At 33.7% G+C, this 16828-nt stretch overlaps 1 protein-coding gene across 1 annotated transcript; it reads right to left on the reverse strand.

Annotated features, from left to right (window-relative positions):
* Positions 1 to 80: 80 nt before the first annotated feature.
* On the reverse strand, positions 81 to 11524 carry LOC141632123 (uncharacterized). The gene is made up of 5 exons (XM_074444700.1): positions 11269 to 11524; positions 10652 to 11149; positions 10361 to 10601; positions 10220 to 10247; positions 81 to 377 (listed from the first exon to the last, which is right to left on the reverse strand). Exons 1-5 carry the CDS (start codon positions 11522 to 11524, stop codon positions 81 to 83), a joined length of 1320 nt encoding a protein of 439 aa, XP_074300801.1.
* Between the last annotated feature and the right edge of the window lie 5304 nt (positions 11525 to 16828).

A 16828-nucleotide genomic window follows, 5' to 3' on the forward strand; every position in this document is an offset into this window, starting at 1 on the left:
AGCTTCTTCTGAGTGTAGATATATTTCAGACTCTTGTGATCTCAAAATACTTTAAATGTTGCCCCATACAAGTAGTGCCTCTAAATCTTTAATGGAAACACAACTGCTCCCAATTCTAAGTCATGAGTTGGGTAATTCTCTTCATATGGCTTCAACTGTCTTGAGGCATATGCTATCACCTTGCCTTTCTGCATCAGCACACAACCTAGTCCATTCTTTGAAGCATCATTATAAACTTCAAATCCTTCACTTCCGTCTGGCAAAGCTAACACAGGAGCGGTAGTAAGGCGATCTTTTAAAGTTTGGAATGCTGCCTCACAACTCTCATCCCACTTGAAACGATTTTCATTCCGATCCTCATCAGGGCCGTGATAGGTCTTGCAATTTTAGAGAAGTCTTTAATAAATCTTCGATAGTAACCTGTCAGACCCAGAAAACTTCGTATCTCTGCCACATTTTTCGGTGCCTTCCAACTAGACACTGCCTCAATCTTGCTAGGGTCCACGGACACTCCTTCCTTTAATATTACGTGACCCAAGAATGCTACTTTCTCCAACCAAAACTCACATTTGCTCAGCTTAGCATACAACTTGTTATCTCACAGAGTTTGCAGGACAAGTCTCAGGTGCTCTTCATGCTCTTCTTTATTTTTAGAATATACCAGAATGTCATCGATAAAGACAACCACGAACCGATCCAAGTAGGGACTAAATACCCGGTTCTGTTAGGTTCATATACTTATTATTAGACTCCTCTAATAGTGAACTAATTAACTTCTTAATTATTTGTCCTTTAGATCTAGTGCATGCATAACAAAATAAGAGATTTATAAGAAAAACAATGTCCCTTACATTGTATATGAGTTCGAAATTATGGGCACAAATAAGGTCACCTTCCTTATTTGTTCTTGAGCTTAAAATGTTGGATGATCCTCCAAAAATCCCAATGTATAGATTCTCCTTTAATTGCACCCAAGACTTATCCCTTAAAAATAATAAACTAATTAACTAGATTAGTGTATTATTAACCATTTTACCTCTTTTAATCCATTTGTATCTCATAAAAATCATAAAACATGCAATATTAATCAAATTAATACGAGATTTTACACACAACTTATAAACTATGCATGTGAGGTCATATAAATTTTCAATGTCAGAGAGTAAGTTTAACCATTTTTAGTCATTTAACCTTCATTTATGCCATTTTTATCACATAAAAATCATAAATCATGAAATATTAATCACATTAATATAAAATTTTACATACAATACATAAAATATTCATGTGAGGTCATACTAAAAAATCACGGCCATTAGTGAAGGTTAACTTATTTTAGTGAATAAAAGTTTATTTTACTCATAAAAATGTAATTATTTCACTAAAAAGCATAAAAATGAACAATAAATTACCATAAATCATAAAAATTAGCTAAAAACATTTTAGGACCAGAATATATAACATGCATCATGGTTTCGTAACTTACTCTTGTAAATCACAAATTTGTAGTTTTATATGTTAACCTTTTAACTCGGAAAAATAATAACCGATTATGCATGCAACATCCTATGCTCTGATACCACTGGTTAGGTTCATATACCTATTATTAGACTCTTCTAATAGTGAACTAATTAACTTCTTAATTATTTGTTCTTTACATCTAGTGCATGCATAACAAAATAAGAGATTTATAAGAAAAACAATGTCCCTTACATTGTATATGGGTTCGAAATTATGGGCACAAATAAGGTCACCTTCCTTATTTGTTCTTGAGCTTAAAATGTTGGATGATCCTCCAAAAATCCCAATGTAGAGATTCTCCATTGATTGAAACCAAGACTTATCCCTTAAAAATAATAAACTAATTAACTAGATTAGTGTATTATTATTCCTTAAAATGTATTCTAATATTGATATTCTTAATACACTAGTAACCTTATTTTGATATTAGAATTGATGAACAATTACTTGTATTTCTAAAAATTTGTTTAGAGAAAACTAGAGAGAATAAGGAGCAAAGCTTTTGCATGTAGATGTGAATAAATAAAAATGAGAATCAAAATGCTCATATAGAGGAGCATGGAGCCGGGTAGAAAGAGGCCAAGAGGAGCATCTTCCCTTTTGCTTTTTGTCTTCACAAGACATAGATGTGTAAGACAATTTAGAGTAGATGTAAGGCTAGTAAGCAAATAGATATGATGATGTGCATTTTATCTCATAAAATAATATCATCCTCACACCACTACTACTCCCTCCATTCCGTCCATATCAAATAAAATGGACTACCATTTTATTTTATCAATTTGTCATTTGTCACACAATATGTCACATGTAGTATGTTACATGTTATTAATTAATTTAATGCATATTTATCACATAAATATCATTTTATAAATTAATTAAATTACATACAACAAATTGACTAGTGATACTTGATCACATAAATAAAATGGGTCATTTAATTATAATTCACAATATCTTGTAATTATAATCAACCATTCATTCTTATCTCAATTGTTTCACAAACAATAAACAATTTTAGTAATAAAGTATTTTTATTACTAAAATAAATCTTATTTAATCTCATTACAATAAGATATTAATATTCTCTCTCACAAGTAAATTGTTCAATTTTAAGGAATTGATTAACTTGTATCATCATACAATTAATCAATTTGTCCATTAAGGGAATTGTCCTTTAGGTGTGACCTTAAGGGATCAACTGACCACCACCGTCAAACGACAGTAATGTCAAACTCTAGTTAGCCAATCATTACCGATTAGTGATGATCAGTTGACTATATAATAAATCATCCCTTACGTATTCTTAATATGAGATTTAAACATGTGATCGCACTATTGTTGATCGAGGACACATATTCCAACAATCACCCACTTGTCCGAGATAAGTGTGCGTCACCAATTCTCTTGTCCTATTACGATCTCCCACTCAATGCAAGGTGTCTCGCAGGTCGTACTTGCATTTGATCATATCTTGAGTGGTTTCCTCGATCTGGAGAGTAACTGTCTGACCGGAATTATCTACCATAGATACCTTCCGAACGTGGCCACGCATTTCCAGTTCACTACTCCTCGAGTGGCCTTGAGATTTCAAACAACCCTGACAAGGGGGTGGACAATTCCTATCGCACTATTCCCTTCGTTTCGCCACAGTTCAATATAGCCCAAAATATACCCATTTGACCTCATTTACGACAGTCGTAGAGCATAAATCAAAGCCAATCAGAAATTGTGCCAACTTGGGCGAATAGTCTCTAGTCAAAAGAATTGACTCATAAGAATACTATAGTAGCTCTTGCCACGACCAGGCTCTATGAATTACCGGAACTCTATAAGCGGCCAATGCCCGACAGAGTGTCCCATACAGTCTGCCTATGTGATCGACTAGTCATCCCTTATGACTCTATGGCACTTGAACTTTCCATCAATCGCATCACACTCTAGTCACTTCGAGACGTCACCTCATATAAGTAACTAGGGGCGGATACTATGTCAATCCAGTTCACTTTAATGAGGTTCAGTTTGTCTCTACAACCCATTTGGATATAACCAAGTAAAGGTTGAGTTTAAAGAAACTCAAACGATAAATGCAATTACCATATATGAATAGTCAATACACTATTGCTACTTCATAACTTATAATCTTTAGTGTACCTTTTACACTAATTGAAATGCAATAAAAGCTTGGCAAGTGTATATACCAGATATCCATGTATTCCAACTTTATTATTGACATTTCCTTATATTCAATGCCATCTCAAATGACATGAATTTATCTAAGTTTATGTCTAGTCTTCTTACTAGACTAAAGCTCTTTAACTTGAAAGATGCTCCCACTATTATCACATAACTTGTGATGAAGTCATTGGTAGAGGAATTCACCTTTAATCCCTATCTTGACCAACTTATCACAATTTACTTAGATTCTGTTTATAGAATTTGCAATGGTCGAAACTAAAACACTTATCTAGTTTCTTACTCCTTAGTCAATAAAATCAGCCTAGGATTTCGGCAAATCCTTCTCGATTTGGAAACTAAAGTTTGTGCAACCCTTCAACACATAACTTAGTTCATCATCCAAACAATTGAACAAATCCTCAATTGTTCTTTAAGGCTTTCACAAGACCATCTTATGAATTAATTTGTTATTGACTTAATATGCTCCTAGCATATACTTCATCACGGCATGTGCGTCTGTTGGCGTACATCATCATTCTAATGGCGGAAACATTAGCAAACGATTTCATGTAATCAACAACTCAATAGGTTCAGTGAACGACTATGACTCCATCATAGTAATTCCACTTTCCTCACCATGAATAACCTATTCAACCTTGTTGATTTTAAACAGATTTGAAAGATCTTATCATCATAAGACACTTAACTCTATGCCAATATTCTCTCACATAGATTCAGAAATCTTAGAATATATCACACCTTTTCCTAGTCTCTCAATCACTCTTTCACAGAAGAGAGCATTGGTACATTATTCTCAATAAGTAATATGTTATACACATATAAGACATGGAAAAATAATTCTTACTCCCACTCAACTTCATGTACAATCATGATTCTTCAATCATGTGAATGATACCATTCTCAATTATCACATGAACGAAAAGTATAATCCTTTAATGATTGCTTTAGACCATTCTAGGATCACTTAAGAAAGCTACGCATAATATGTTAGGATTCTTAGATCGTTATCTAAGGTTTTGTGTTCCAAACACATTCCTTTTCTAAATTCCCATTTTAGAAAAGCGTATTTTAATTATCATTTGCCATTCATCATCAAATGAAATATGGCAATTTCAAACATAATTTATTTTGATCAACATCTTCATGTCGATCTATGCTCATATTTACTCTAAAGCTCTGTTCACTTTAAGGAGACCCTCGCCTTTAAGTAAATATACTCTTTGAGTAACAATCTTTGGATTGGAATTTTATGGCTCGTATGTAATAAAGTCGATTTAGGACAATACCATTACTTTCACAGAGCAATATGTTAACAACAAGATATGTGTGCAAAACTCCCACTGAACTATACTCCCACTCTATCTTTATAGATTATAGTTCCATTACTTTCACAAAGTAACACATTAACTATAAAACATGTTTGTGACGATCTAATATACTCCCACTCTATCTCTTAGAAATACCTCTATCTTCTTAAGAGATAGCTTTGTGAGTTACAAATATTCATGTGGTGGAGTATAAGAAGTTTTTCTAGACTAACGCATTAGCTCATAAAAGACCAGCTCTTTTACAGCAGACATTATACGAGTCTTATCCATGTCATCTGTTAAATAGACTCTCTATTTAAGGTATTTTCTGGTTGACCCTCCAGATTAAAATAAAAATCCCCAAAAGTGAGTTCAACAACTCAAATTGACTCATGTTAGTTTGATCTTATGGGTAGTGACACAAGGTCATAATCCATATATAATAAATCAAATTCATTACTTAGATCTTTGCCACCACGATCGGATCGTAATGCTTTAATTCTTTTTATACAATTGGTTCTCTACTTCATTTTAGAAATTCTTTAAATTTCTCAAAAGCGTCACTTAATATTTGATCAAGTAAATATACCCATATCTACTTAAATCATCGGTAAAAGTGACGAAGTAGTCATAATTTTCCCTTGCGGTGATGTTCATTGGACCACATACATCGGCATGTATTTGTCCTAACAAATCACTTGCTCGTGTTCCTTTACCACTAAAGGGAGTACGAATCATTTTGCGAAGGAGACAAGATTTGCATATTCCATATGATTGAAAAATCAAATGGTTCAATAAATCTAGTCAACACTAGCCTTTAAATGCGTTTCTCATTTATGTAACCTAATCGTAAAAAGGCCAAATGTACAAATCATTTGAATCACTTGATATGAGTCTTTTGGATTGTATGTTATGGATATCTTTAGTTGAGTTGGAAGTGTCTAAAACATGAATACCATTGATAGAAGTGGCTTGGCTCACAGCCAAGTCATATTCAACAAAATTACAACAATTGTTTTTTATTGCTAAAGAACAATCCTTCTATGTCTAACATAGAAATGGTAATAATTTTTTTAGACAAAATGGGTACATAATAACAATTATGTAGATTACAACTCAAAGCTGTTAGCTAAAACAAGTACATAAGTCCCTCTTGAAGTGGCGGCTACCCTAGCTCCATTTTCTTTTAGCTTTTCCATATTTCCAAGTCTCACTTGGAGTGATAAGTCCAACATTGATATTTTCCAAATACTTGGGGCAATTACGCTTCCAATGACCCATGACATTACAATAATGACATTCATGGTAGGATTGGGCACCCTTCTTGGTTTTGGTTGTGGTAGTCTCACTTATCAACTTCCAATTCACAATTGGATTTGGGTTTCTTACCCTTCTTTGCCTTTCCTTTATTAATACTATTACCTCTTTCGGTTGCAAGGACACTCTTGCTAGAACTCCCACTCAATTTGATGTTTCTCCTTGCTTCATCAAACAAGGATACCTTGGAATTTGTGAGATTATCCTCATATGATTCCCTTACCAAGGATGTGGTGGGCATGAGTATGGGAGTCGGAGGTGTAGAAGTGGTAAAATAGCAAAGATTTCCATCTTCACCAATGCCAATGTGTAGTTCTCTAATCGGGTCATTGTCATACAAGGAGCATTTTTCTTTGAATGATTGGAGCCATGAATTAATTGTGATCGGTGTAGGATTATTAGATGAATCCATTGCAAATAAATAACTACAAAAACGGAAATGAAGGAAATAATTAACATCTATCGTTTTAATAATACTTGTAAACAAGTATTGCATTTATATAGTGACCTCTACCGAACTATTATAAATGATTTCGAGATCCAAATTCATATTAATTCGGGCTCGGTGAGCCGATTCATCCCTTATCAATATAACTCGGTGGATTAACTCTTAATCGATTCTACTTCTAGAACTCTCGGTCGATAAAAATTACTCTAATATTTATCTTTAGCCCGGAATACATGTGACTACGGTCACGAATACTTCCGTTGAGCTCAATCCAAATTTTGATGTAATAACATTTTATTACCCAACGTAACAAGTTTAGTACCCCGATGAGCTGAGCCTACTTCCTCATGAAATTGGAACTCATGGTTTCTACTATTTGGTAAGGCTAATTCTCAATTTTTATTTAGTGAGAGGTCTTGTCAATTAATTATCTATCACGTTTTTAGTGAACTAAAGCAGTGAACTACGATAATTTTAATTGACACGGTCGATGACTCGATATGATATGCATGTGTTGTTATGGCGATTTGGCAATGCATGCAACATATTAAAAGAAATGCAAAGCAATAATAAATTTCCTAGTATGGCCTTCCTAAAATAGAAAATCAAATAATCTATTACATATTCAGAAACCAACTCCTTTGGTCCCTTGAATCTTCAAATGGCACGCCTTCCAAGAACACCGTCTTCGTCGGAACATCTTTCCGAATGGCACCGTCTTGAAGAAACTCCATGATTACAAATAATAATAAAAATACAAAGCTATTCCTATAATGCATTTGTAAAATGGAAAAACTAGTAAAAATAAAAGTGATACGAGATCACATTAAATTACAACCGAATCAATATTCCCTTTCATTACGGGTAATATCGATTAAAACTAAGGCCATACTAAGATAAAATTACATAATTCAAAATTATATAAATAAAAACATTCAACAATTGAAATATGCAGCATTATAATATGTGTCTATCATGCCAAATTATCTGCTAAATCGCCCTATTTAACTTGTATTGTTTATATAACCCGGTTTTATGGAAATGCGTGATCATAACTTCTTAAAATCACAAATTAACACTTAAATCATATTTAAGCTCAAGTTAATTATTCTAACACTCTTAGGACTCAAAAATTAGTCATCGCTCAATTTTTGACAATAATTCAACTTGATTTAATCTTATGCTCATTTTTTACCTTAAAATCATAACATTTATGAAATAAATCCAAATTAAATTACAATAATTTCAAAATTTGAATTTTAAATTTTTGAACATTCTGGAATAATTCTATGATACTCATAATGTCAAAAATCATTGTTAAAGTTTTCGGATTATTTTTGAGAAAATATAATTGCAATTTATCGGTTTTATCTTATAAAACATCTAAAGTATCTAAAAACTAATCCAATCAATTTTACAAATTTAGATCTGATAAGTGGGATATTTATGAAACATAAAATTCATAAATCATGCAAAATGAAATAAATTCATCTCAAAAATTACATACACTGTGTAAATCATGCATGTGATAACATATTAAAGATTCATGGCCTGGTTCGAAGTTTAACTATTTTTAACCATTTTACCTCTTTTAATCCATTTGTATCTCATAAAAATCATAAAACATGCAATATTAATCAAATTAATACGATATTTTACACACAACTTGTAAACTATGCATGTGAGGTAATATAAAATTTTCAAGGTCAGAGAGTAAGTTTAACCATTTTTAGTCATTTAACCTTCATTTATGCCATTTTTATCACATAAAAATCATAAATCATGAAATGTTAATCACATTAATATAAAATTTTACATACAATACCTAAAATATTCATGTGAGGTCATACTAAAAAATCACGGCCATTAGTGAAGGTTAACTTATTTTAGTGAATAAAAGTTTATTTTACTCATAAAAATGTAATTATTTCACTAAAAAGCATAAAAATGAACAATAAATTACCATAAATCAAAAAAATAACCTAAAAACATTTTAGGACCAGAATATATAACACGCATCATGGTTTCGTAACTTACTCTTATAAATCACAAATTTTTAATTTTATATGTTAACCTTTTAACTCGGAAAAATAATAACCGATTATGCATGCAACATCCTATGCTCTGATACCACTCGTTAGGTTCATATACCTATTATTAGACTCTTCTAATAGTGAACTAATTAACTTCTTAATTATTTGTTCTTTACATCTAGTGCATGCATAACAAAATAAGAGATTTATAAGAAAAACAATGTCCCTTACATTGTATATAGGTTCGAAATTATGGGCACAAATAAGGTCACCTTCCTTATTTGTTCTTGAGCTTAAAATGTTGGATGATTCTCCAAAAATCCCAATGTAGAGATTCTCCATTGATTGCACCCAAGACTTATCCCTTAAAAATAATAAACTAATTAACTAGATTAGTGTATTATTATTCCTTAAAATGTATTCTAATATTGTTATTATTAATACACTAGTAACCTTATTTTGATATTAGAATTGATGAACAATTACTTGTATTTCTAAAAATTTGTTTAGAGAAAACTAGAGAGAATAAGGAGCAAAGCTTTTGCATGTAGATGTGAATAAATAAAAATGAGAATCAAAATGCTCATATAGAGGAGCATGGAGCCGGGTAGAAAGAGGCCAAGAGGAGCATCTTCCCTTTTGCTTTTTGTCTTCACAAGACATAGATGTGTAAGACAATTTAGAGTAGGTGTAAGGCTAGTAAGCAAATAGCTATGATGATGTGCATTTTATCTCATAAAATAATATCATCCTCACACCACTACTACTCCCTCCATTCAGTCCATATCAAATAAAATGGACTACCATTTTATTTTATCAATTTGTCATTTGTCACACAATATGTCACATGTAGTATGTTACATGTTATTAATTAATTTAATGCATATTTATCACATAAATATCATTTTATAAATTAATTAAATTACATACAACAAATTGACTAGTGATACTTGATCACATAAATAAAATGGGTCATTTAATTATAATTCACAATATCTTGTAATTATAATCAACCATTCATTCTTATCTCAATTGTTTCACAAACAATAAACAATTTTAGTAATAAAGTATTTTTATTACTAAAATAAATCTTATTTAATCTCATTACAATAAGATATTAATATTCTCTCTCACAAGTAAATTGTTCAATTTTAAGGAATTGATTAACTTGTATCATCATACAATTAATCAATTTGTCCATTAAGGGAATTGTCCTTTAGGTGTGACCTTAAGGGATCAACTGACCAGTACCGTCAAATGACGGTAATGTCAAATTCTAGTTAGCCAATCATTACCGATTAATGATGATCAGTTGACTATATAATAAATCATCCCTTACGTATTCTTAATATGAGATTTAAACATGTGATCGCACTATTGTTGAGGACACATACTCCAACAGGTTCATCAGGTCCATAAACGCTGTCGGTGCATTAGGTAACCCAAATGGCATAACAACGAATTCGTAGTGTCAATATCGTGTCCTAAAAGTGGTCTTTGGTATATCTGCATCCTTTATTCTCAGTTGATGTTACCCCAATCTCAAATCTATCTTGGAAAAGACACCAGCTCCACTCAGCTGATCAAAAAGGTCATCAATCTGAGGTAGAGGGTATCTATTCTTGACAGTCACATTATTTAGCTCTGTGTAATCAATACAAAGCCTAAAGCTTCCGTCTTTATTTTTAACAAAAAGCACAGGTGCTCCCCAGGGTGATACACTAGGACCGATATAGCCTTTGTCTAACAATTCCTCTAGTTGCTTCTTCAATTCTTCTAATTGTTTCGGCCCCATCCGGTAGAAGCCTTAGAAATAGGTCCCTTACCTGGCTTAAGCTTTACACTGAAGTCAATTGTTCTTTTCGGCGGCAGTCCAGGCAATTCTTCTGGGAATACATCTTCAAATTCACGTACCACTGGTATCTCTGCTGCTGCCAAATTTTCCTCTCGAACGTGGCACAAAGTCAAATGATCTCCCTTCCTCAAATAAGACTTTAGGATAGCTGTTGAGATGAGCTTCACCCTAGGCTTAACTAGAAACCCCCTATAAGACACTCTCACTCTCTTAGGTCCCCTTAATGTCACTCTCCTTTGATAGCAATCTATCTTAGCCTTGTATTTACTCAAACAATTCATCCCCAAGAATATTTCAAATCCATCTAACGGGAAGTCTATGAGATTTACAAATAATTCCACTCCCCCTATAATTATGGACACATCCCTATATAGTTTGTTACATTTGACAATCTCTCCTGATGGTATTACTACATTCTTATCTATTACATCAAATACTTTAAGTTCTAACTTCTTAGCATGGGTACTAGCTATAAATGAATTACTAGCTCCCGAATCAAACAAGACAAAAAATGGTATAGAGTTTACAAGAAATGTACCCGTAACCACGTGTGCATCCTTTTCGGCTGTCTTCTAGTCCATGATAAACAATTTGCCGCTGCTCTTTTCAGCGCCCTGGACTGTACTGGCCAAACCTGGCTGTTTTGCTGCTGAGTTCTGGTAACCTCCATTATTGTACCTCTGATAGCCTCCTCCTCCGTTGCTCTGGTTAGAGTTACCAAAGCTTCTTGCATTATTCCATCTTCCCCCATTACGATTACTCCCCACACTTGGTGTAAATGATCTATAAGAGCTTCCTTGACTTCCACCTCCTGGGCCTTGAGTTGAATTATGCCAACACTCATAGGCTCGGTGTCCTGGCTTCCCACACTTATAGCATAGAACTGTTTGACCGTTACAATCTTTGTCGGGGTGATTTTTACCACACCCTTTACAATGATGAGTTCTCACTCCTGACCCACGACTCCAACTAGCACCAGACCCGTAACTACCACCACCGAACCCTCCAAATGATTGGTTCCTTGACTGCCCATAATTCCCCTTTTTATTGCTTTAACTTCCTATATCACTTTCTGCTTTTCTCTTCTCCTTCTGGTTCAGTTCCTTCTCCTTAGCCATTGCAATCAGCCTCTCAGCGTTGCCTGGTCTCTCATACACACTATTCACAATAGAAGGTACTCCAGCTGGCATCTTCTGCATGATTTCTAGTGACAGTCCCTTCTCGAACCGTGCTGCCAACATCTCTTCACTCATGTTCAGGTCAGCCACATGAGTAGATAGCTCCCAGAACTTATTAGGATACGCAGCTACTATCATACCGTCTGTCATAGCAAACATGTCAAATTCAGACCTTAGTTGACTGCGTACGTGTTCTGGAAGATACTCGATCCTCAACTCTCCTTTGAAATCCTCCTAGTTAAGCAATCTACCTTCAGACTCCACATAAAACTCCCTCATTTTTGTTTTGTTATTCGACCACCACACTCCAGCCTTACTCCGCAGATAGAAGGCTGCCTGATCCATCTTCGTATCCTCAGGTCATCCCACAACATCAAAAATATTCTCCATCTCCCTTACCCACTCATCCATCAAATTTGGTGCTCCAGTTCCTTCAAACTTTGCAGGACGGTGACGAGCAATTGCTGTGTTGGTGGCATGAGCATCAACAACTCTTTCGGTACCTCTACTAGCTGCTCTCAAAGCCTCCCTCAATAGCTCATTCTCTTCCCTCATCTTAGCAATCTCCTCTGTGGTCATTTGAGTCTCTTCAGTAGCAACAACATTCTTCTTAGCCATTATGTCTTCAAAATGAATAAACAATTCATAAATACTAGTTAAGAGATCCTGCAATCACAACTAATAAAGGCTATATGCCAACCATTTGTCCTCCTTTAGCTCACGGCCAGAGGCTAGTTACAAATACTTTGCTACTAAATTGGCTTCTATCCTAGTTCTGTGGTTCACAAATTCAGAGCACAGATATTTAACACATTCCAATTACCAAATAAAATTCATATATGTAATCATTATGAAATTTCTCATTGCAGTTCACACCTTATCACATATTATACTTCATTACAAAAATTCAAATTCTTAACCATATTCACCCAGTACTTACTATTCTTCCACCACAATATAACCACATATTTTTTTACTACCTTCACAATAAACAAAGAAATATAACAAGCAATACACCCATAATTCTACTTACCCATACTCTTCCTCGCCCGCGATGATCGGTTCAAAACTGAGAGGGCCTGGGTTGAGGAATGAGGGGCCCTTCTCACCCAAAACCAATTATAAGGGGCTCCTAAAAGTTTCTACCCGGGTTCATTTTATTAGACTCTCCTATGTTCATTATATTCATTTGTTTCATCCCCAGATCGTTGCTCTGATACCACTTTGTAACACCCCCATTTATTTAAGAGTCTTAACTAGACCTTTCCAAATAAATAAGGTTGTTACCGTCTCGGTTGCCCGAGGTAGTACATATCAAAAGGCAACAACTGAAGTACTTTATTAAAAGAATTAACTGTTTAAGTCTATTATACAAATAAAACCGTCTTTAAAATAAAATAATAAATGTAAAGTACAACTGATAACTACCGTTTATTCGCAAATTAAAATAAAGAATTATGTGAATGACGCCTAGCCCTGCAATTGATCCGTCCGACCCATCACGCTTCTCAAGCAACAATCAACCAACCTGTAAATTACTCTTTTCAGCAAATATTCCGTCTCAGCAAGCAATGCTTAAAATGACTCTTCTACGAATCCGTCACGATAAAGCGGAATGAATAAAGTTCGGTACTTGTCTCACATAACACGTCTCCTTAATCTTCGTCGCCCCTTTCGTGCTCTGTGTTTATCGTCAAACTCCCTCTGCCTTTCCTTTCTTTATATGGTGTTTTGTGTGAATAAAGGTATGCAATTGGATACAATTTGGTATATATATACTAGGTTAAGACCAAAAGGAAATTTGGGGGTTTATTTACCCAGTTCTTCACTTCTATATAAACCAGCCCTTTTTGTTTTGTTTTTTTTTTCCTTTTTTTTTGTTATTATTATTTATTATTTCTATTATTATTATTATTATTATTATTATTATTATTATTATTATTATTATTATTATTATTATTATTATTATTATTATTATTATTATTATTATTATTATTATTATTATTATTATTATTATTATTATTATTATTACTACTACTTACAAATTAGATTATTATCACTACTCGTTTTTTTTACTCGGGTTTGACCTTTGATTACCTCTGACTTGGCTAAAAATGCGGGGTATTATAGTATCTTCCTACATAGTCCACCTTCTCGGACCGATCTTTTCAGTACTAGCTTCAATTTCGGTCGTCATAAAGACTATGTATAATGTTTTTAAAGAGTAAACACACACGTTAAAAATTGTACTTCATTGAAAAACAGTTGAAAGTTTACAATATAATATCTAACTCGTTCACAGACAAATAATTGAAACATCTAGAAAAACAATCAAACATAATCTATAAACTTAAATAGCCTACGAAATCGCCAACTATCATACATCTCTTTAGCTAAAGTGTCTCTCCATTCTGTCCAAGACTCAGACGTATCAATTGCAGCTATACGATCTTCATTACCATCGATAAACTGTCTACCATATTCTGTATCTAACAAAGCTTCCATTTGATCGAAACTCATTTCTGGACGGATCAAATTATGAATAAGACAACAAGCACTTATAATGTCAGTATGAGTATCCGGGTTATAAAAACTATAGTTTCTAAGTATTGCCCAACGCATTTTTAACAACCCAAAACACCTTTCAATGACATTTCGTGTTGATGAGTGTTTCATATTATAGAATTCCATGTGGTTAACCGGTTGCCGACCATCTTTCCATTCATTGAGATGATATCTTGTCCCTCGATAAAGAGCAAGAAAGCCTACACCGTTTGTAAAGCCAGCATCAACTAGGTAATAACTACCTATCAAGTTAAAAGTTAACAAGTTTAAATAATTTTATTTACTTCCATCATCTTTTTAACCGAAAAACAGTGGGAGACATTCTTCGCCAAGAGAAACTATAAGAGGATGTCGTCTACTAACAGCATATTGGAGGACTCTACCATCGCCCGCCAACCTTCCCAGCCGGGCAAAACATAGGTAAATTGCATATCCTTAGTACAAGCCGCTAAAACATTTGTAGCTATTTCTCCTTTTCTTGTACGATATTTAGGTTTGTCAGTGATAGGAATCGTTAACTTTATGTGTGGCCATCTAAAGCTCCAAGGCAATTCTACATACCATTGAAAATTCAATAGAAAGTGAATAAAAAAAAACGTAACCTATGGACAAGGGCCTTATTAAGATGACTAACTTTACTTTAAACCATTTCCATCTTGAATCACCGCAATCCTCTTCAATAGGTTGTGGAGTCTTCTTCAAATGCTTATACAAGCGTAAAATAGCTCTTAAAATTTGACGGAAGTTCCGACTCACGATTTCTTTTGACCTTTTCAAACGATGCACAAGCATTCGTTGTTTCTGGTCATGTGCTAATAAATTTAAAAATATAGCCACCATTTCTTCTAAAAACAATGGTGCCATTGACTGGCAGACAAGCATAGGATTTATGTGTTAGAATGCCTTAGCCGGGATTCGAACATTGTCCTTGTAATGGCTGTTTTTTGATATAATTTATATACTCACATTTTACCTAAAAAAAAATAAGTTCGAATTAACCCACACAACACATCGAATGTAAACTTGTCCATTCTAAGTTGATCTAAGCAACTTAGATCAGAATGTAAAAACTCATGTATATTTTTTAATCCTTAACTCATGGTTCGTTTAACTGTGTGAGAGGTTTTCTTGCGAGGTATTTTCATAGTTTCTAATATTGCTATCATGAAATAACAAAAGGATATCAAGATCATAGATCTCATTCTAATAAACCAAATAAGACCAACTATGGTTTTTTGTTTCCGTGACAATAACCTACGCGCCATAACTGCATACAAGGTCATAAAAAAAACATGTAAACTAATCAATAGAGATAAGTAGACAATCAAACCAGAAGACAACACATATGAAACCAACCATCATACTACTCAATCAAATAATGACATCCGAAAACTATTCCAAATTAACTATACGATATTATAAGATTACTAAACTTCCAAGCAAAAATAGATCAAGATAATCAAATCAATCAGATTACTAAACTTACATGAGAATGATCTAGGATGGTTAGTACAATGAACTTAAATTGACAGAAAATTAGAACAGTGATTGACCTCAAGGGCCCTCATTCTCAACATTGGCTCCTCCTCACCAAAATTCATATCCACAAAAAAAAATCTCAACTGACAGAAAATTATTATCAAACCCATAAATAGATCATAATTTCATAAACTACCATAACCCAAATCATTTTTGAATAAATTAGCATAAACCCTAATGATAATAATCATCAATTTTGAAATGATAATTATCATATTTCACCCACAAATTGATAACAATCATCACAAAAATATGATGTTCAAGCAATAAAAACGGTGCAATAAAAATGGAGGAAAAGGAATACTTGATGGTTGGAGAGGACGGAGAAGACGAGATACATAAGAAATGAAAAGAGATTTGTGGGTGATTTTTATCAGTCGTAATTGTTACTGATGGTGTGTGGTGTGGGTAATGGATTACCTCTCTTATGAGGAGGTAATAGTTAATGGGCAGTACTTATTACTCTCACACCAACTTCCACAAACGGCCCATACTAATTTCGTTGGACTTGTTCAGGCCTATTACCCCATCCCAGGCAGGCCCTTAGAAATAACTTATCTACGAGAATATTAGAGGGAAATAAGGGAATGATATTACTACTAATAAAATTGCCAGGCTCCCCGCTAAATCATTCTTCGTTCTTAGGGCTTGCTTGAATTGAGGGTAAAAGTGGGGAATGAATAGGGGAGTGATATGTAAGGTGTGTTTTCCATATTTGGTATGAGAGTAATTATTCACCTTCCAAATCTATTACCTACATGGAGGGGTAATACATTAGTCACCCTCCCCCGAGTAATGATTAAGGGAGTAAAACATTTACTCATTAATCATTACTCCTATATATCAAACTTATCTTCAAGGAACTC

This window comes from Silene latifolia, chromosome Y (genome assembly GCF_048544455.1).
Source record: "Silene latifolia isolate original U9 population chromosome Y, ASM4854445v1, whole genome shotgun sequence".
In the NCBI taxonomy this organism is placed as follows: Eukaryota; Viridiplantae; Streptophyta; class Magnoliopsida; order Caryophyllales; family Caryophyllaceae; genus Silene; species Silene latifolia.

What these genes read in the sequence shown, in the direction of transcription:
- LOC141632123 (XM_074444700.1), bottom strand. Translation starts at nt 11,524, where the DNA reads ATGAGTGTTGGCATAATTCAACTCAAGGCCCAGGAGGTGGAAGTCAAG. An exon ending in GAAAAGAGCAGCGGCAAATT is followed by an intron (nt 11,150 to 11,268) that starts GTTTATCATGGA and finishes ATTCATTTATAG; the next exon opens with CTAGTACCCATGCTAAGAAG. An exon ending in GACCTGATGAACCTGTTGGA is followed by an intron (nt 378 to 10,219) that starts GTATGTGTCCTC and finishes TAAAATTGCAAG; the next exon opens with ACCTATCACGGCCCTGATGA.